General features: G+C 42.0%; 5 protein-coding genes across 6 annotated transcripts; 4 read left to right on the top strand and 1 right to left on the bottom strand.

Moving 5' to 3' along the window:
* Window positions 1-3,371, top strand: f7 (coagulation factor VII). Its single transcript, XM_076983204.1, has 8 exons — window positions 1-192; window positions 346-509; window positions 775-799; window positions 920-1,033; window positions 1,430-1,570; window positions 2,265-2,392; window positions 2,467-2,587; window positions 2,690-3,371. Exons 1-8 carry the CDS (start codon window positions 132-134, stop codon window positions 3,259-3,261), a joined length of 1,326 nt encoding a protein of 441 aa, XP_076839319.1. The 5' UTR covers window positions 1-131; the 3' UTR covers window positions 3,262-3,371.
* A 425-nt stretch (window positions 3,372-3,796) lies between these two features.
* Window positions 3,797-6,312, top strand: f7i (coagulation factor VIIi). Its single transcript, XM_076982518.1, has 8 exons — window positions 3,797-3,898; window positions 3,998-4,161; window positions 4,310-4,334; window positions 4,644-4,757; window positions 4,957-5,094; window positions 5,269-5,369; window positions 5,503-5,620; window positions 5,705-6,312. Exons 1-8 carry the CDS (start codon window positions 3,838-3,840, stop codon window positions 6,310-6,312), a joined length of 1,329 nt encoding a protein of 442 aa, XP_076838633.1. The 5' UTR covers window positions 3,797-3,837.
* A 491-nt stretch (window positions 6,313-6,803) lies between these two features.
* f10 (coagulation factor X) lies at window positions 6,804-10,737 on the top strand. The gene is made up of 8 exons (XM_076983189.1): window positions 6,804-6,971; window positions 7,340-7,500; window positions 7,754-7,778; window positions 7,902-8,015; window positions 8,133-8,264; window positions 8,484-8,800; window positions 9,125-9,242; window positions 9,620-10,737. The coding sequence occupies exons 1-8, from the start codon at window positions 6,911-6,913 to the stop codon at window positions 10,237-10,239; spliced, it is 1,548 nt and encodes a 515-aa protein (XP_076839304.1). The 5' UTR covers window positions 6,804-6,910; the 3' UTR covers window positions 10,240-10,737.
* A 195-nt stretch (window positions 10,738-10,932) lies between these two features.
* On the top strand, window positions 10,933-14,337 carry prozb (protein Z, vitamin K-dependent plasma glycoprotein b). Its single transcript, XM_076983205.1, has 8 exons — window positions 10,933-11,100; window positions 11,892-12,055; window positions 12,164-12,188; window positions 12,300-12,413; window positions 12,601-12,732; window positions 12,969-13,081; window positions 13,221-13,338; window positions 13,428-14,337. Exons 1-8 carry the CDS (start codon window positions 11,022-11,024, stop codon window positions 13,955-13,957), a joined length of 1,275 nt encoding a protein of 424 aa, XP_076839320.1. The 5' UTR covers window positions 10,933-11,021; the 3' UTR covers window positions 13,958-14,337.
* On the bottom strand, window positions 12,404-19,684 carry pcid2 (PCI domain containing 2). 2 transcript variants are annotated; one of them, XM_076983197.1, is made up of 15 exons: window positions 19,600-19,684; window positions 19,194-19,241; window positions 19,014-19,103; window positions 18,808-18,881; window positions 18,622-18,687; window positions 18,314-18,355; window positions 18,133-18,187; window positions 17,486-17,589; window positions 17,290-17,365; window positions 16,771-16,912; window positions 16,509-16,609; window positions 16,097-16,170; window positions 15,866-15,991; window positions 15,319-15,442; window positions 12,404-14,851 (listed from the first exon to the last, which is right to left on the bottom strand). In XM_076983197.1, exons 2-15 carry the CDS (start codon window positions 19,227-19,229, stop codon window positions 14,762-14,764), a joined length of 1,200 nt encoding a protein of 399 aa, XP_076839312.1. In that variant the 5' UTR covers window positions 19,230-19,241; window positions 19,600-19,684; the 3' UTR covers window positions 12,404-14,761. The 2 variants fall into 2 exon arrangements, with proteins under 2 accessions (XP_076839312.1, XP_076839313.1); XM_076983198.1 differs by lacking the exon at window positions 19,600-19,684 and adding an exon at window positions 19,506-19,528.
* Between the last annotated feature and the right edge of the window lie 208 nt (window positions 19,685-19,892).

Below are 19,892 nucleotides of genomic sequence, written 5' to 3'. Positions count from 1 at the left end.
ACTTCAAAGCTCTTATTATGGGTATGGGACAGACTTTTAGCCTATACTGTAAGGGTGCAGAGCGTCCAGACTTTGGACCTTTTAGCTGTGGGGACTAGATAGCTTGACCAGAACTCCAGGCATTATCAAACATGAAACTCTTAACTCTGCTCTTCCTGCTGCTGGGTTTTCACTACTGCTGTCCTGCTTCAGGTAAAATGTGTTTGTATTTTGTGCAAATTAGGATATATTAGCAAATCAGAGAAGCACACGAAGGGATATTTTTCTATATTTACGCAATGTGTAACTGTGTGCTTGTGGTCATTCGTGTGAACTCCCACACTGCTCGTGTTTGCCGCGGCTTAGTGTTTGTGAGCCGCACGGACGCCCATGGAGTTCTTGCCCGAACTAAGCGAGCCAACTCAGGCTGGTTCGAGGAGCTGAAGATGGGCGACCTGGAGAGAGAGTGCCTGGAGGAAAAATGCTCTTATGAGGAGGCCAGAGAGGTGTTTGAACACACAGAAGCTACGGTCTGTATCTTACTGTAAACACAAACACGTTGAGCATGCAACACATGTATGTATTAAGCTTATTACTGGCCTTGTATCCATGTATACCTTGAACCTTGGAATTGCTAATTCCAAGAGGTAACGGAATTGCTATAACTCCACCAGCTTCAAACAGAAATGTGAATTTGGAATATGACCTACCTATTGTAATCAACCTGTATGCCTATGTTATTGTGGCTGCAATTGGAATACTGGGTGAACTTGAACCCTTATTCTTTGCCCACAGGATGAATTCTGGAAAACCTACAATGGTAAGACATTCAGTCACTAACCTTTTACCGTTGAAAACAGGTAAAAGGTTAAAAAATGAAGACAGGTTGTCTGTTTTCTCATCATTCATCGTCCACTGATGGCTATTGTTCCTTTAACAGTTAAAGATGTCTGTCTGTCAAGACCATGTAAAAACAACGGCATCTGCATGCAGCTAATGGAGATGTATACGTGCATTTGCCCGCGAGGTTTCCTTGGGCGAGACTGCGAGTACAGTAAGATCGTGCCTGTACTCAGCTTTCATACACACTCCCTATTACAGTAGGAATGTCTTTTGAAAATGATTTGGGTTGTGTTACAGTAAGTTCATTATTGCACATCTCTGTGGACTGCACGATTCTGACTGATCAGTCTGAGACCATTTAGATCTGAATGACATACCATTGAACTGTAACTGTAAACTTGTATAGGCAACCCCTAGAATATTTTCTGAAAAAACCTGTGACTCACTAAAAATAGACTCAAAACTCTTATTTAATGTCAGGTTGTTGGTAATGACTGGCTGGCTTTGCTTGAGCTTCTACTGTACATTGAACACTCCTCATTTCAATAACATTAATTTAAGAAGATCTGTAAAGTGTCATGCACCCTTTTATGTTCTTTTTCTCTAGTAATTAAGGAAATTCCTGACTCCTGCCTTCATAAAAACGGTGGATGTGAACATTTTTGTGTGGAGGGCAAGGGGCTACGTAACTGTTCCTGTGCAGACGGGTACTTCCTTGGAACAGACGATCAAAGCTGTCTAACCAATGGTGAGGCTATTAAGAGTTATGTGCCCTACAGTCTGACCAATGATGAGGATATAAAGAGTCATGTACCCTACAGTCTGACCAATGGTGAGGATATAAAGAGTCATGTACCCTACAGTCTGACCAATGGTGAGGATATTAAAGTCATATACCATATAGTCTGACCAATGGTGAGGATATAAAGAGTCATGTACCCTACAGTCTGACCAATGGTGAGGATATAAAGAGTCATGTACCCTACAGTCTGACCAATGGTGAGGATATAAAGAGTCATGTACCCTACAGTCCACAAGTGGGGAGCAATCATTCACCATGTAGACTGAGAAAAACTGGACGTAAGGATAACTTTTTCTTTCTGTTCTTTTTGACATGAAAGAACTGTGGCAAATGTGAGAAACACATTTCATACCAGTAAAATAAAAAAAAGTAAGCTCGGAATTTCATACCAACAACACACCTGCTGCAACCACTAGACATCATTAAAGCAAAAGGAGCAAAATCAACTTTGAATTAGTTAACTCAAGTGGTTTGGTTTTGTTGCCATTTGAAAATGCATGGTACCTGTGGGTGTGTTCAAAACATCTATGAGGGTATAAGAAGTCAACCAAATTAAACTTTTAGTGTTGTTACTTTTGATTATTCAACATGAGCGTATGTTAGTGATTGCCTACTTGTGTTCTTGATATCTCTTTGTCAGACATCTTTCCCTGTGGCAAGGTCCCACTTCTTCAGGGTAACACTGGTGCTAATTTGGACCATCAGGATGACCCAAGAGCACGTATAGTAGGAGGTGCAGAGTGCCCTAGAGGCCACTGCCCCTGGCAGGTAAAACACTCGTTGTGTTATAATCGCACCTATGCCTTAGGAAATGCTGATTTTCACTGATGTGTGTACAATAGGTCTTGCTGAAGTACGGTGACAAGGGCTTCTGTGGTGGTGTGATCATAAAGCCCACATGGATCCTCACAGCTGCTCACTGTTTAGAGAAACTTGTAGTCAAGTTTCTGAAGATTGTCGCAGGTATGTGTTTCAATGGTATTTCCCATTAAAAAGCTGGTGGAGTAAGTTTGTGACACCAGTCCATCCAGAGTGTCTATGATGGCCTTCTTCTATCTGACCCAGGCGAGCATGACATCGACGTAAATGAGGGTTCGGAGCAGACGATAGAAGTGCAGGAGATAATCATGCACCCGGACTATGTCTCGGCCAACGCGGACAGTGACATCGCCCTTCTGCGTCTCCGCCGGCCCGTCGTCTACAGCACGTACGCCGTTCCCGTGTGCCTTCCTCACCGAGACTTAGCCACGCGGGAGCTGTGGGCCATCCACCTTCACACCGTGAGCGGATGGGGACGGCGCAGCGAAGGCGGCCCGACCTCACGAGTGCTCCGGAAACTCAACGTACCACGTATTCGCACACAAGACTGCGTGAAGGAGAGCAACATTTCACTAACCGATAACATGTTCTGCGCTGGCTACATCGAAGGCAAGGAGGACTCCTGCAAGGGGGACAGTGGTGGACCTCTGGTTACCCAATACAGGAACACCACATTTCTCCTGGGAATTGTGAGCTGGGGGAAAGGATGTGCCCGCCCAGGACATTATGGGATATACACACGCGTGTCCAATTACCTGGAGTGGATAGACAAGCATGTTTTGGCACCTCTTGTCATTCCAACGAAAGCAAAGCTGTAATAAAGTCACACAAGTAAACATGACATGGCTTGCAGTATAACAGCACTATATCAACTTCTGTTTCTTTCCATTTATACTTTTGATTATTTTTTATGCTTAATTCTTTTTATCTGTACTGTGGCTGTTGTCTTTAAATGTTTACTTTTCATTTGCTCGGAAATAAAACACAGGCTACATCTGTAAAAGTGGAATGTTAATCTGAAAAAGTGGAATGTGCAAAGTGCTGAAAACAGTGCATCTTTCTTATCTATATACACATGCACCATTGATATGAAACAGCTATGTGCTAGTGCTCAGTTCTGTCACTTCTAATTTCTTTGGTAACATAAATTAAAGGATAAACATTTTTTATTTTCACTTCATAAGATATTCCACCTTTCACTACTAACTGGAACAGCCAGGTTATATTTGAGTTATTTTCCACTACCATATTTTAATATTTTAAATACCTAAAGCATTAGTTTTACACGGGCTACACAACTTTGCATTAAAAGAGCCTTTGAACTGTCGATCGAAAGTTAATCCTGTTTACTACCGATTGACTCGTGTATGACACTCGGGTCAGAGTAGTCCAACATGAATCCCAAAACAATCATTGTGTTCTTGGCATTTTTCTGTCCCACAGTGTCTGAGGCAGGTAAGTGAAGAAAATTTGAAATTCGATGTGTCGTGCTGTACCTTGTCTGAGTATTATACGTCGCTATTTTCCTCATGGGGTCCGCGTTCTCGTTTCTAGTGTTCCTGCAGAAGGAGCACGCTAGTGCGGTGCTGCATCGCTCCAGGCGCGCGAACGCAGGTTCTTTCGAGGAGTTGAGAGCTGGCAACCTCGAGCGCGAGTGTATGGAAGAGGTTTGTACTTATGAAGAGGCGCGCGAAGTGTTTGAAGACGACTTTGTAACGGTAGGCTACTTCAGGATATTGTAACGTCTGATGATTATTTGAACAGAAAAATTATGGTAAAAGATTGAACCAAACATATATTTCTAACATCACAGACATTATATTTTGGCAATTATGTATTAAGTCCTATTCCTTTGATTTCCCATAGAAAGCGTTTTGGTTGAAGTACCACGGTGAGTTGTTTTAAAGGGAAATTAATACGAATAGGTTTGTGATTTTGTGAGAATTTGATTTAATTGTTAGCACTACCTCAAACATTCGCTTCTGAGGGATTTGGGTAGTACGCAAGATAAAAAATGTAATTTCTGTAAAAGGTCACAGTCCTGCACAGTATCAAGCCTACCATCATGTGTAAAGAATTGAGAAATTGCAATGATGAATTGGAAATTTACATAATACTGCATACCTGACTGCATTTACATAATACTGCATACCTGACTGCATTTACATAATACTGCATACCTGACTGCATTTTACCCAAGCTCGGGATCCCTGTTTGACCAACCCATGCAAAAACATGGGGATTTGCACATACTTGGCAGACTCTTATATCTGCCGGTGTCTAGAGGGCTTTGAGGGCAAACATTGTGAAGAAGGTAAATACAATAAATCTTAACCAAGGTTGTACATCTTCATTAATGTTACTTCATTAATGTTTCAGCTTTTACTGTATACACATGTCACGTGTGTCTTTGCATGGACAATATAATATATTACACAATATATTATCACAATATAAAAATCCCACGATCCATTTAAATTGAGATGCCGCAATAAAACTATCCTCTCTGTTAGTGTTTGCGGATAAGCTGAAGTGTCAGTATCTGAATGGCGGCTGTGAGCAGTTCTGTGACGGTTCAGGCCCCATGCACAAGTGTTCGTGTGCCTCGGGTTATGCGCTTGGAGCAGACGGGAAATCCTGCGTTGCTCAAGGTGTGACAATTCCTCTTTATGTTCACAAGTCATAAGAACAAGATAAATGGAGCTGTGAAAATGTCAGCCTAAACGGACATGAATGCAACAGACTTATGTGAAGTGTAAGCTAATGTCAAAACTGCTGTGTCTGTGATATTTGGTTTTAATGATTATGGAATCGTCATTTTGTAGTTCGTTATCCTTGCGGAAGGATACCTGTTCAGACAAATGAAACTGTTCTGCTGCGATCTGTTGGTGGAATCCATTGTCCCAAAGGTCACTGTCCCTGGCAGGTAATGCAAGTTTATCCAATCCAGCACCCTCAATTAAATATATCTATATTGTAATTAATTTGAATGAGTGCAAATGGTATTGTATTATTAGTATAATGCTCTTATTATTATTATGCTCTTATTGTCTATGCAGGTCTTGCTGGTGTACAACGGAGACAGCCACTGTGGAGGGGTTTTAGTGGACGCTAGCTGGGTCATCACAGCTGCTCATTGTGTGGAAAACCAAACGATGCATTTTAAGGTCATAACAGGTGTGTTATTGCTTTTTTGTTGTTTTGTGGAGGGCATGTAAATGTGTGAAGATATAAATTTTCCTTAAAAATTTTTTTAACCAGGTGACCACAATATTGAAGTGAGAGAAGGCACGGAACAAGAGTTAGCTGTATCTCAAGTGATAATCCATGACAACTACGACCCAGTGTCGATGGACAATGACTTGGCTCTTTTGCAGCTAAGTGAGCCGGCTAAGCTGTCCACGTACGTTGTTCCTGTCTGTCTGCCGACGGCTGCGTTTGCAGAGGCAGAGCTGGCCGCCGTCCGCTTCCACGCTGTTAGTGGGTGGGGCCAGCGCACACAAGGTGGCAACAACGTCAGCTCCAAGGACGGCCTAAACGCAGCCTCCCCCGTGATGCGGAGGCTTGCAGTCCCTCTACTGGCCCGGGCTCTGTGCTCTACTATTAGTGGGGTTAATGTCACTGATAATATGCTCTGTGCCGGCTACTTTGAGACTAGCCAGCAGTCTTGTCGTGGAAATGACGGCAGCCCCCTGGTAACTGAGTACAGGGAGGCGGTTTTCCTCACTGGGATAGTATCTTGGGGTAAAGGCTGTGCCCAACCGGGGTTCTACAGCATATATACCAAAGTCTCCAACCTCCTGAATTGGATTCAGAAAATCATGGCCATAGGAAATGCCCAATTGGATGTGATTGTAGCATCTGATTAGATGTTTTTTTTTATCTTATCTGAAATAAAACTCCATTGTCATCAACACAAGAATTTTTTGTGTGTTATTTTAATCTTGTGTCCTTGACATGAAGAAACAAAATGTCATATACTGAGTGCAATCACTTATACAGGATCAACAATGATATATTACTCACAAAAGAGTCATACAGATCCTGGATTGACCAATGTAATAACATGCCATTTTATACCAATATTTGGATCTTTGGTATTTACAGCGTAAATATAAGTACAGAGTCCCAAGAGCAGTTCGGGTTCACTCTTTCTCAACAAACTGATACAATTGGTTCAGATAAGCGGAGTAAAGCCGTGCGTTTTTAGAATTACGCTCAGTCTGTGGACCGCAGCACAGCAGCTAACGTGTACCATTAATGTTTATTAACTGTAATAGGTGGCTCATATTTGCCCCTCCCCCCTTTTTCCTCAGAGTTCTTATTAGCTTTCCCCTCCCATTTTTTCCTCAGAGTCCTTCCTAGCTCTCCCCTCCCATTTTTTCCTGCGGGTCACTGACCTCCTGCTCCTGTCCTCCAGAATTTACTCCTCTCTACCAGAGAACTGGTTTACGATAAGAATTTGCCATGTTTTGGGTCTTTGAGACCTTCATATGTCTACTTCTGGTACACTGCGTCACTCCTGAGGGTGAGTACGAAGTAGCTGTTGTTTGGGTATTTAGTGTTAACCTTCTGTATGACACATCTATTTGCTGTAAAGATTTAGCTCTCTTTTGTTAATTGGTTTAACTGCTAAGTAATACTATAATGATGCTATTAACAACATTTTGTATTATATTAAATATAGTATGTTACCAGTTTATATTATATTGGGAATCGAGCTCTACAACATCTTCACATGTATTATGTGAAGTTTTACGATAAATGAGGACATAACAATATTTATGAATTATCAGTCAAGCCGATTACTTATTTGCTATGTTGTAATGTTAGTTATAAGGTAAATAATAACCTTAAATGATAACATTAATGATAAAAAAAAAAACGGAACCTCAGTCTTTCTCCAGACCAAGGATGCCAACCAGGTCTTCACACGAAACCGGCGGGCCAACAGCATGTTTGAGGAGCTCAAGAAAGGAGACAAGGAGAGGGAGTGCTATGAGGAGCGCTGTAGTTTTGAGGAGGCTCGGGAGATCTTTGAGGACAACGAAAAGACGGCACGTCTTCACCACTCTTCACTCTCTCCTCTCTTCACCACTCTTCACTCTCTCCTCTCTCTTCACTCTGTTCATTCTCTCTCCACTCTTTCTTCACTGTCTTTTCACTCTCTTCTCTCTCTCCTTCGCTCTCTCTCCCCTTCCTTCCGTTTGCTATCTGGCCTTTTGACCGCTTGCTCTTAGCTTCCTGATGCATGATGTGAGTGTTTACCACCTAGCGCTGTAACCCTTATTCTCCTCTTCCCTTCCCCAGAATGAGTTCTGGAGTGTGTATGTAGGTAAGTGTGTAATAATCAACAATGATTTTTGTCATGTATATGATCAGATTGTGGCACCTGGCTTGGTCTGAATCAATCAAATAAGACCAAGAAAGAGATCTGTTTTTACTTCTGTCTTCATAGATGGAGATGCATGTATATCTCAGCCGTGTCTCAATGCTGGCGTGTGTAAAGACGGAATAAAATCATATACCTGCTTATGCCCATCATTGTATCAGGGGTACAACTGTGAGATTGGTAAGAGGCCATAACATACGAATTCATAAAGTAAATCAACTCTCCTTTCACATGCACTTTCACAAGATTTCTGGTATTGGGAAAATCACATTTTACCAACCTAATTTCTGTTTTCAGCAATACCACAGATGTGTGAGGACAAGAATGGAGGTTGCGAACACTTTTGCAACGTTGAGCGCAACATGGCGGTGTGCTCGTGTGTGAAAGGCTACAGCCTGGCTACAGATGGGAAGTCCTGCAAATCGAGCGGTAAGAGGATGACTAAGAAAGAATGAGAATGATTCATCCCCTCATTGTCAAAACCATTTATCTTTAGTGATAGCAATCATTGTTGGTTTATGTAAGAGGTCCTGGAGATATAATAATTTACTGTCAGCCCTAATGCCCCACTGCCTTATCCAGCTGAGATTTATTAGCATGAGTAACCATCATGTCCTGTATCCTTTTCAAAATTTGTTTTCATTTTAGATCCCTTCAAATGTGGATATGTACATCCCAAACCAGGCCGTAGCATTTTCATACATCACACCACAGAAAACGTCACTGACGTTCATGCTGAAGAAGACTACGCCGAAGGCACGAGTTCAAATGTAACAAACTTAGTGCAAGCCACCACAACAAAAGCTACCTCAAATACCACTGAAACCGATCCAGATAATCTGTTTGGGCTCATCACCGAAGAGCTCGTTAATCCTGTGTTTGAGGAACCGGTACTTCCGGAAGTTGCTGGACACACAAGAATTGTTAACGGGGAGGACTGTCCACCGGGTGAATGCCCCTGGCAGGTAGACATGCCAACTTACTCATTGCTCTTACAGTAATATTTGAAAGTGTTTAATGTCGGAATGCAGCTTATATTTTGCATTGTTTTCATGTAATTGATTGATGTCTCACTGTAAATGTAATTGTCATCATGACTGGTACTTTTCCTACTGGCAGTCATAACAGTGCGCATCCTCCATCAAATTTGGCTTCTTTACATGCTGCTGCTATAATGTTACCACCATTTTCCTAACTGCTCCAAAAAAAGCTGCAGTACTTTGCGGAATGTCCATGTGTGGTTTAACCTCTGATTGTTCTCCCACATGTTGTGTGACCGCCTGAACTAGGCACTCCTAGTAAATGAAGACAAGATCGGCTTCTGTGGAGGGACCATTCTAAACGAATACTTCATTCTATCTGCAGCCCACTGCATGAACCAATCTCGGTCCATCACGGTTATTCTAGGTAGACTGTGTGTGTGTGTGTGTGTGTGTGTGTGTGTGTGTGTGTGCATGTATGAGAGAGAGTATGAGTGAGGATGATAATGATAGGATTAAAAACAGAATACCTGTTAAAGAAACCCTTTCATACAAAATCTCATGTGCACTCAAGATTTAATTCAATATCAATGTCACATTAAACCCAAGCACAAAATGTCCATCAGGAGCTCCAATCAGGCTCTGTTTGGCATAAATCACTTTTTTTTAAACCAAAATGTTCCTTTGTTTAAGCATTTGTATCCTCAGCTCTATTACAGTGGTTGCAAATGGCCTTGCTCTTTGTCCACTAACAAATGGCAACCCTATCAGTAAATGGCATGCATGTCTTTATGTCCATAACAGGTGAGTTTGACACCCTGGTCAGAGAAGGGCGTGAGGTGACGCATGTGGTCGACAAGGTGCTGGTGCACATGAGCTACGTCCCAGAGACCTACCACAACGACATCGCCCTCATCAAGCTCGTCAAGCCCATCAAGTTCACCAAGTTCATCCTCCCCGCCTGCCTGCCCGATCGCGACTTCGCCGAGCGCGTGCTCATGCAGCAGGACGACGGGATGGTCAGCGGCTTCGGCCGCCTCTACGAAGGCGGGCCGCAGTCCAGCGTGCTGCAGAAGTTGACCGTGCCCTTCGTGGACCGCGCCACCTGCATGGAGTCCACCAAGTTCAAGATCAGCAACCGCATGTTCTGCGCCGGCTACGACAAGGAGACCAAGGACGCGTGCCAGGGCGACAGCGGCGGCCCGCACGTCACCAAGTACAAAAACACCTGGTTCGCGACGGGCGTCGTGAGCTGGGGCGAGGGCTGCGCTCGCAAGGGGAAATATGGCGTCTACACGCAGGTGTCCAAGTATATCAAGTGGATTGAGACCGTCATGGAAAAGGTCATGCCCAGGAACGAAGCTTCCGGAAAGGCAAGGAAAAAGAGGGAGGAGCTTGGGCATGCACCTGTAATACGGATATGATGAAACCTCAATTGGGCTGATAAACTGAGATGAATTAAGAAGGGAGAGATTCAAAATAATGCTTAACAAATGCCGACTGAATAAAGATTGTATTGATTCTAAGTCTCGTTATGTTGTCTTTTGTTGCACTTTCAACAATCTCTGCCGTTACTGGAGTTTGCGCATTAGAAACACTGGTCTTTATTTTTTGAAGAACAGCTTTAATGTATGATCCATACCATGTTTGGAAGCTCTGTACGATTTCAGTTCTTTTACCCTTGCAGTACAGCTGAAAGAAAAATAGCAGGGTCTGAAGTCCAGATGCATTGATTTGTGCACTTCAGTACACAAATGTTGACATTTTTGGCTGTTTACAGATTAGAGTTCACTCATGGTATGTTTTGTTTGCAGATTCTTCTTCTACAGGACATTTCATACCATTTTTTGCAGCACAATCTTTCCACTATTTCACTGCCGTGTGTTCTGTTCCATCCAGTAACACTGACAAGGCAGTTCTTTGCAGTCGGAGAGTATATAATGACAACATACCATTTTTTATCAAATCAAATTTATTTAATGTAAAATACAGCTATATTGCAAAATTGTCATGATTTGTCAACTGTGGGGAGAACATTTTCAATCTTCAGTCAATATCTTTGGAAAGATATTGTATTTATGACAAATTGAAAAATATAGTGGTTGGGTGTGTGTGTGTGTGTGACGGTGAAGGTGGGCGGTGGAACTGTGTTGACAGCAAAAGAACAGGTTCATCAACACGACAGCATTCGGTCATTTAACTGATCATGATGGAGTATTACATATGGACGTTTCTCTTATTTGCACTGCATTGCAACAACCTCATGACCAACGCTGACCAAACAGGTAAAGACACATTAAAACACAAAGGGGTAAATATATCACAGGCATATTAATGAAGCAATTTATTAAAACCTCTATTTTTGCCATTACTTTCCTGAACGGTTTAGGAGTTAAAAAGTTAATTCATGACAAATAATATATGCCGCAATGTTTTACTGTGCATAACTATCAGAATAGTAATATTATTATTAGATGCAGTTTTGTTTTAACCATGCTCTTTATTCAACAGGTATATCCAAAACCAGACCAATGATGCAAGGTAGCAGCACCAGTGAAATACGTTTTGCATATCAATACTTGAAGTAGGCCAAAATTGTTCTCCAATGCTGCATAATAAATTCATAGAAACCTCTCTGACGTTGGTAGATTATTGATCAGCATTCTTTTCAGTTTCCTGAAAGCTTGAAAGTTACCTGATTTGATCAGACTAGCCTGATTAGCCAGACTAGCCTAACTGAATATTACTGACATTTTCCCTTAATGGCATTATCAATGTCTTTGTATATTCTTAGAATTTTCAATTCCTATTGAATATTCATAGCACTTGACATTAGTGGCATTATCAACACCTGTTGAATATTCATAGCATTTGGCATTAGTGGCAATATCAGTGCCTATTGAATATTCGAAGCATTTGACTGTAGTGGCATTTTCAATTCCTATTGAATATTCACAGCATTCACAGATATCGATGCTTATTGGATATCTGTAACATTTTCCCTTCGTAGCATTTTCTCTCTCTCATGGTGTTTGATGTTAACTACAGTCTGCTACCTTTGTAACTCCCCTGTCAGTTTTCACATCTTACCCACAAGCCCACACAATCTTCCAGCGCCATAAGCGAGCCAATGCTTTCTTTTGGGAGGAGATTTTTAAAGGCAATTTGGAAAAAGAGTGCTATGAGGAGAGGTGCAACAAAGAAGAGGTCCGAGAGGTCTTTGAGGACAACCAGAAAACAGTAAGATTTGTCATAGGTATTCTGATGTCATGTCATTGTTATGCCATTGAAAAATACATCCGATTAGTTGAACTAACTAAAACCTAATTTTGATTGATGCCTCTACAGGAAGACTTTTGGGCCATATACTATGGTAAGCATAATTTTTTTTCGCCTAATTGAATATTATGAAGTGAAACATCATGGTGTCTTCATGTTACATGAAGCTGGTAACAGCTGGTAACGTGTCTTTGCTTTAACGCAGATGGTGACCAGTGTAAATCCAATCCGTGCCAAAACGGGGGCACCTGTAAAGACACGATAGGCGGCTACAGCTGCACGTGCACCAAGATGTTCACTGGGGGCGACTGTGACAAGGGTAATAGAGTTTTGTTCTAACAAGGCTATAACAACCAATCAGCCCTGATTCAAACAGGTGATTTGATAGTGTTTTTTTTTTATTTTGTCCATATGACAAAAGGTCATTTGAACTGTGCTGCTGTGGACCTTGATGGTGTTAATTGGGCCTGTGCCAGTCAGTTCTTTAGCATTCATTCTTTCTGCAGATGTATCTGAATGCCCTTCAGAAGGCCCTCTGGCTTGTGAACACTTCTGCAAACCCATGCAAGGTACCTTTCGGTGTTTCTGCGCCAGGGGCTACAGCCTTCAACAGGACGGCAGGAGCTGCTCGCCTCAAGGTTTGTTACACTTTTACATTCTGGTGGAAATCGAGTTAGAATGTAGGACACCGTTTTGTCTTTGAACTGTTAACAAGTCTATATCAGGGTCTCTAGACAATCTAATGCCTCAAGCAGATTTGATCGATAGGTTCGGGACAGCTACGGTCACTGCGGTGAACTTAATCTGGACCGAAAACTCAAACTCTGCAAGGCTTCTCTGGGATTCTTCATGATTGCATGCTTTGTGCTTTTAGTTCAGAACCCCTGCGGGAACCTGGGCATCTCCTCCGATACTTCTGCAGGTCTGAATCTGAACCCAAATGACCTCAATGACAAGGTCTGTCCCCAAGGACACTGTCCATGGCAGGTGAGCACAAGAGCATGAGGACTCCATGGCTACATAATGGATCTATCCTGGTTAAGAACTTTAACAGGAGCATGTAGAGATGTAACTCAAGCAGTAACTCAATTAAAAGGCATGACGTGCCTTGTCCTCTGCCGGATAGGTGACCTTTGAGGACGGTGATGGCCAGGTGGTCTGTCATGGCGTAATACTGGGAAAACGGTCTGTGCTGACTACTGCTGGATGCAAAACGACAGACAAAGACCTTCAAATGGTCTTTGGTAAGTACCAAACCTAAGCACCAACTCTTGTAAAAGGTTATATACATATATATCTAGTTTACACATACTGCTTGTAATTCTCACAGCAGGCCAATCAAATGAAAAACGGAACGTTTCCGAGGCAACCCTCCATAGGACTCTTCATAATAGGTATATGACGGGTCATCCCGATGATGACTTAGCTTTCTTGGTGCTGAAGGAGCCAATCATTCTAGGTCTGGACACTACGCCCCTCTGTCTCCCAGAGAAAGACTTCAGTGAGAACATCTTGATGAAAACTGGCAGAGAGGGTGTGGTGGTGGGCGGGGACAGCCACGCGTCATATGTCCCATTGGACGACTGCCATGCCAAACTCAACCTGACTTTCTCCTTGACCAATAAGATGTTCTGTATGGAGGAGCAAAAACCCAAGGGTATCATGAGGAAACGGCTGCAATACAGAAAGTGTGATCATAAGTCTGGGACTCCAGTTGCCACAGTTGAAGGAAACACAGCTTTTCTGACTGGACTCTTTTTGTCCGAAAGTGACTGTAATCAGGGACTGGTGTTCACCAAAGTCTCACGCTATCTACCCTGGATACGTCAACTACTAGTGAGGTCTGAGGTGGAGCAGAGATGACATATGAAATCAAAAACCCAACGTATGATTTAACAACACTGTTAAATTTTAACAATAAACTATGCTATCATTTTCACACTTCCTTGTTTTACATAACCCATCAGATCGGAATATGACAAATTGTACAAAATCATAATACATTTATTTTACATAACAATAAAAAAAACTATTAATGAGAAAATACAAAATTTGAAAAAGCAATGCTTTGAAACAAGGTTACTGAATGAAATTTCTGCATTCAAATATCCTCGGAAGCAGATATTTTACGTGCCAAAATGCTACAATACTCTACTCATTCCTGACCTGAATATTTGGCTTTGAGAGAGCACTCGAAAATGTTTATGCTTTCAGCATTTTTCCCTAAACGTTTAAGAGAAGATGGTCACATTCTTTAAATGGCAGTTACTTTTCACAAAATCCATCTCTCCAATCCCACAGTTGCAAGGCTGATGTCCAGACAAAGAAAAGTAAATATTCAAATATCTCTACTAAATTCACATGCCAAGCATTTTGAACATTTTACCAAAATTGGCAAACTGGCAGGAAGAGATCTTTGTTCCTTGGTGTCAAACAGACCATGTTCACAACTGCCACAACTGTTCTAAAATGGAGAGAATGTAAAACTTTTGTGAAACCGCCTTAAAGATTGGAGAACATCATAATTAAACCACTGGGGTTCATGTTGTTTCTGGCCCATGATCACACTTGGGACATGTTCTAAATAGAAGTAAGGTAACATGAATTCTTCATTGTTGCAGAATCCATCAAGGTCAGGGGTCAGGAGACACTTTGAGGGATCTCTGTTTAAGACACAGACGACAATGGAGGGAAGGGGTTCTGCTTACTGACAACCAGTTTCTGGTGCTGGTGCGAGATGTAGCCCTTGATGTGACCCTGAGTGAATGAGAATTACATAAAAAATTGTTAAGACACATCAAGAATTACACATGTTCTGTGCAGGGTGTGTGTGCATTCAGAGAAAGAAAGGAACTTCTAAAGTACAGAATATTTAACAAGTTCAATCTGTTAAAAAAAAGACTCAATGCAGGCTCCTGAGAGAATCCCAGTGTGTTCTGCAGCCCGCTGCTCTGTGGTGTGTTTATGGGATTAAAAGCCAAACTTTCGTTCTGTGTTCCAATGAGTAATTTTGAAATTATAGTACATTACCACCACGGTTAACTCTTGCAGCTGTTTATTTTATAACAGGTGGGTTCTTTGCATTTTCCTAAAGCATCGTTGTTTGTCTCTGATCAAAGGAGTTCTGCATGGGGTAATTGGACCTCAGTGGAGCAGAACCTTTAGGCACACCAGACACAGCTTTCTACCTGTGTGTTTGTTTGGGCCAAGCATCTACATCTCACCATGTATATGAGATTGGCCAGGATGCACTGAACTTCATCAATGTCCACTTCTTCTACCTGCATCATCCTCAGTGCCACCAGAAACGCGTCCAGGGGCAGTTGGTGCGTCTTCAGCAGATGATACCTAGAGGAGCAGTGGGAGGGATATGAAGGAACTTTACTTGGAACTAAGAATGAAGTCTTTCACTACGAATATCTCAAGACCATTGTAGTCGAGACCCTTAAGATTCTAAAGATCTGCTTCAACTATTATGACAATAGTTGCAATAATAGTTATAATAAAAGCTATAATGGCCCTCTTTGTCTAACCAGTACGAGGAACTACAATGTATGAATTTCTTATAGAAACTGTATGTATGGTTATAATTATGCTATATATGTTTTTTTCCATATAACTGAAAATATTAATGTAATATGTATTATGTGGAATCTCAATAGTGGTTAAAATGTTTTTTTATTAAATTAAATTTCCACCATTAGATCTCATCACCAAAATCCAAAATCACTCAGCCCCATTTCAAAGATGTGCTCACTGCAGTCCACTCACACTTTCTTGAACAGGTTCCTGTATGTAATGATCTTTAATTTCTCAAGGATGAGGAAGATCCCACAGCGGATGAAGAAGGTCTCGTGTTTGGACAGGGCCTCGTTCAGCAGCAGGAGGTTGCCGTCACTAACAAGAGAAAGAAAGGAAGAGATCGTGATACACCATCACACGTTAACTCAATCGACAAAAACAAACGTTCTTTATTATCAAGCTCTTAAGAACCTCTCTGACCTCACTGCCTTGGTAACGTCGACGAACTGCATTAAGTCATACTTCCTGAGCAGTTGGTTTGTCGGCATGTGGCCCTGCAAAATGGAAAAGTAGCAGGTGCCATATCGACCATTAGTCATGACCCAGATCTCGCAGGAATGAAAGCAGACAAAACCGACACCCTCATTTGGGTGTCGCTCTGTTAACATGCTGAAGATGTTATGAAGACACATAACAATAAAGTGTCCAGAATGTTTGTTTCTGTAGGAGAGTGCATTTGTAGTTTATGTAGGTTCTGTAGGAGTGTATAAATGGTTTATGGCTACAGGAGTGTAAATCTATAGGAAAGTATTTGTGGTGAATGTCTATAGGAGAGTATTTGAGGTGAATGTCTATAGGAGAGTATTGTGAATCTGCATAGAAGCATACATACTAGCAGCATCTTGACTGGCAGCAGGTATATGAGAATAAGGCGTTTGTTCCGTTGGCAGGAGCGATGACTGTGTTGAAAGGAGAAGGACAGGTAATCTTCCGCTGCAGACACACACACACACACACACACACACACACACACACACACACACACACACACATTGCTGCGAATGTATCATATTTGACAGAGGTAACTAGAGGCTTATTAAAGCCCTTTGGCCTTTGGGTAATAAAAAGTGAGACTCAAGAGATGCGATGCGAACCCAGTTTGTAGTCGCTGTCGAACATGGCCTTGCGGCCCACGTAGTACTTGTAGGTCACCCTCTGTGCCATGCTGTAGTCGTCCTTGAGGTTGGAGCTGTCAATGGCCCGGATCAGAGGCTTACAGAGGTGAAGCTTATTGATCTGGGGAAGCATACCAGACCACAGAAACACACACACACACACACACACACACACACACACACACACACACACACACACAATATCCTCTCTGAAAATCATTTCGCAGTGCTGTTTCTCCTGCTGCAGGCTGCTCCAACCCTGAGGGAAATAGTGGAGCTGAACACACCTGAAGAACAAAACCACTCGATTTTCCAACAGCAATGAAACATTCCAAGGCCAGTGTGCCAACACGTTTACAACCTTGCAAATGTTTTCAAGGATTCAAGAACTTTTGGTCAAGCTGAACTCAACACCAAGGCCTCCTCACAGACACACCGTCCCTCACCTTGAAACACTCACACCGTCCCTCACCTTGAAACACTCACACCGTCCCTCACCTTGAAATAGATCTTGAACAGCTGGTTGACCAAGAACAGCATCCCCCACTTCTTGGAGTCGTCGATGCCGGCGCGACTGTTATGGGCAGAGATCAGGAGACACACGCACACTGCTATTGTCCTAGCCAAATTATGCAAACGAGTATGTGTGTGTGTGTGTGTGTGTGTGTGTGTGTGTGTGTGTGCGCATGCTCACTTGTCACTGGCACACACTCGGAAGCAGCTCATTAGCTGCTCAGCTGCTTTCTCCAACATGTCCCCCACTTTCCCCTTCCCCTTCTTCTGAAGCTGCTGCTCTGCCTGCCCACATGAAACAGCCACGCCCACAAGGAACAGCCACGCCCACAGAGAATGACTCGTTAGGACAGAGGAGGGGCCAGAGGCACACACACAGTTATAGACTGATACTGTTAGAATAAGCAACAATTATTATTATATTTCAAGTCCTGAGCCAACAATTCCTGTTTTAATCACTGAACAATCCTTTTAATCATGGAACGATCCTCCTTGTAGCTGCATTAAACAGTGTTGTTCACACGATTACAATCATCAGTAAAGTGACTTTTCCTCTCAAATGGGAAATGTCATTTTGTTTATGCTGTGTGATGTCTTTATCTTGGCGTGCTCCTGGCATCCAAACATTATATACAAGCAGTACCTCTGGGAAAATCTAACAGAATAAATACCCAAGCCTAACACTGGTAAATTAAGATGATTTTTAAAGTTTTGCATCCATTCCTATAGTTTTCAAAACCTAAGGAGCTTGGTGTAGGTGTCAATGGCTAGGACAAAATGGAACAACCCTGCAACCTAAACCCCAAAGATGCCCAAAATATAACTCACATTGTTTGCGAATATTCTCAGGTCAAGGGTTACAGCAAACATCACTGGCAAAGCCCTGACAAAAAAAGATTTATATGATTTAGTATATTGTTAGATGGTAAATCTATAGTTAGTATATTAGATGGTAAATCTAATGGACTATTGTTCATAAGAGCACAAATAATTGGCAGCGTAATCTTACCAGTTCTCTTCTTTGTGAGCTTGAAAAGCTTTCAGAAATGATGTATGATGTTAAGGAACAAAGATGTCTGGGTCTGCAGTCATAAAACAATTCCCAATCTAGGATTTCCTTGTACAACTATAAACTAGGAATATGCTGCAACATAATCTGCAATCATAAACGTGATGGAAATGAGTATCTCGGCCCTGAACGTTTTCTCCAAAGCTGTAAAACTGCCATGCAGACATCCATCAGCAGTGTTTATTGTTTATGTTTATTATTTTTATTGTGCTGCACGCTGTCTTCATTTCCCTCCCCGAGAAGGATATTGCACCACCACTGTTTGGCATTTGTATGCCTCCACAAAGTCGTGGTTGGACACTGCGTATGTACACCTGCACAGAGGCGAGACAACCACAACAATACATTTGAAATTTGAACTAAAGCACGAAACCCTTGAATGAAGCGCTTGGCCCGGCAGGGCGTGGGCAGGAAGAGACACGTGATCAACACACCTGAGATGTGCAGCAACCATCTCATCGTACGGAGGTTCCAGCACCTGCTGACACTTGTCTTCGGGGCTGGAAAGCTGCAGACACAAAACAAGGGGGAACAAACAGGCGCACCGAATAAGCACAGGCAGGAAAAAAAACTGCAATTTCAAAATTAGTGAGGAAATATAGTTTTTATATACAGCACAGTGACTCTATAAATATCTTACTTGCAGACGAGGATTGGCTACGTGTGGGTGTTTGAATGACAGCAACTCTGCACAGAAGACTCCGTCTCTTGTGTCAATTGCCTCCAGCACCTACGACACATATTAGAGCAAAAACTGAACACATGTAAAGCCGACGGGTTGGCACATTTTCCTTTAGTGGTGTTGCGAAAATGAACCCACCTGTTGGAGGTACTGATTAATCGTGATATGAGCCATTTTCAGCAGGATCTGAAATAAAATGTAACATATGCACTCAGTATGAAGTAACTATGCTATCTAGCTATCCTAGCTAGCTAACTAGTTACCTTACGTTCAATTTTAGCTTGCACACACATTATATACCAATTTTGATAAACCAAAGCACCTATAATGACAATATAAACATTTGCAAACACCAAAGCAACAATGCAAGTTATAAGTAATGCTAAGTTAGCTAGCTAACTAGCTAAATTAGCCAAAATGCTTCATCATCAAAATCAAGTCATCATCAACCTGAGCTCATTTGTTGTTTTGACTTGGGACTATGACTAAAGGTATGCTGAATGATTATAATTAGTAGTCAAAGTGTTTAAAAATAAAAAGCTACCTTTATAATCTTACATCACCCTGCGAGCGGCAAAATGTGCACACGGCAGACAAACCCCTGGAAACACTTCCTGTTTACACATGGGCACACTCATCATGCATTTGAGTAAGGCAGATTCGTTCACTTTCATATTTTGATTAACAAAGAATTCATTTATGACTGGGTATTTCACAATATACACAGCAAAATGTGCCACATTCATAATAGATACCTACTCTACTACTTATTTTACTTCTCTACTTATTTTAATTGTTTGTTTTAATGTCCTGGAGAATAGCATTGTGTTTGAACCC

Source organism: Brachyhypopomus gauderio, chromosome 20 (genome assembly GCF_052324685.1).
Source record: "Brachyhypopomus gauderio isolate BG-103 chromosome 20, BGAUD_0.2, whole genome shotgun sequence".
Classification (NCBI taxonomy): Eukaryota; Metazoa; Chordata; class Actinopteri; order Gymnotiformes; family Hypopomidae; genus Brachyhypopomus; species Brachyhypopomus gauderio.
This window is presented reverse-complemented; position numbering and strand designations above follow the sequence as displayed.

What these genes read in the sequence shown, in the direction of transcription:
- f7 (XM_076983204.1), top strand. Translation starts at nt 132, where the DNA reads ATGAAACTCTTAACTCTGCTCTTCCTGCTGCTGGGTTTTCACTACTGC. An exon ending in TTGAACACACAGAAGCTACG is followed by an intron (nt 510 to 774) that starts GTCTGTATCTTA and finishes CTTTGCCCACAG; the next exon opens with GATGAATTCTGGAAAACCTA. An exon ending in GTTTCTGAAGATTGTCGCAG is followed by an intron (nt 2,588 to 2,689) that starts GTATGTGTTTCA and finishes TATCTGACCCAG; the next exon opens with GCGAGCATGACATCGACGTA.
- f10 (XM_076983189.1), top strand. Translation starts at nt 6,911, where the DNA reads ATGTTTTGGGTCTTTGAGACCTTCATATGTCTACTTCTGGTACACTGC. An exon ending in ACACTGCGTCACTCCTGAGG is followed by an intron (nt 6,972 to 7,339) that starts GTGAGTACGAAG and finishes ACGGAACCTCAG; the next exon opens with TCTTTCTCCAGACCAAGGAT. An exon ending in GAAGTCCTGCAAATCGAGCG is followed by an intron (nt 8,265 to 8,483) that starts GTAAGAGGATGA and finishes TTTTCATTTTAG; the next exon opens with ATCCCTTCAAATGTGGATAT.
- prozb (XM_076983205.1), top strand. Translation starts at nt 11,022, where the DNA reads ATGATGGAGTATTACATATGGACGTTTCTCTTATTTGCACTGCATTGC. An exon ending in CAGGAGCTGCTCGCCTCAAG is followed by an intron (nt 12,733 to 12,968) that starts GTTTGTTACACT and finishes TTGTGCTTTTAG; the next exon opens with TTCAGAACCCCTGCGGGAAC. An exon ending in AGACCTTCAAATGGTCTTTG is followed by an intron (nt 13,339 to 13,427) that starts GTAAGTACCAAA and finishes TTCTCACAGCAG; the next exon opens with GCCAATCAAATGAAAAACGG.
- f7i (XM_076982518.1), top strand. Translation starts at nt 3,838, where the DNA reads ATGAATCCCAAAACAATCATTGTGTTCTTGGCATTTTTCTGTCCCACA. An exon ending in TTGAAGACGACTTTGTAACG is followed by an intron (nt 4,162 to 4,309) that starts GTAGGCTACTTC and finishes GATTTCCCATAG; the next exon opens with AAAGCGTTTTGGTTGAAGTA. An exon ending in GAAATCCTGCGTTGCTCAAG is followed by an intron (nt 5,095 to 5,268) that starts GTGTGACAATTC and finishes GTCATTTTGTAG; the next exon opens with TTCGTTATCCTTGCGGAAGG.
- pcid2 (XM_076983197.1), bottom strand. Translation starts at nt 19,229, where the DNA reads ATGGCTCATATCACGATTAATCAGTACCTCCAACAG. An exon ending in TGCCAAACAGTGGTGGTGCA is followed by an intron (nt 18,356 to 18,621) that starts ATATCCTTCTCG and finishes TTAACATCATAC; the next exon opens with ATCATTTCTGAAAGCTTTTC. An exon ending in GCTCACAAAGAAGAGAACTG is followed by an intron (nt 18,188 to 18,313) that starts GTAAGATTACGC and finishes TTTTTTTGTCAG; the next exon opens with GGCTTTGCCAGTGATGTTTG.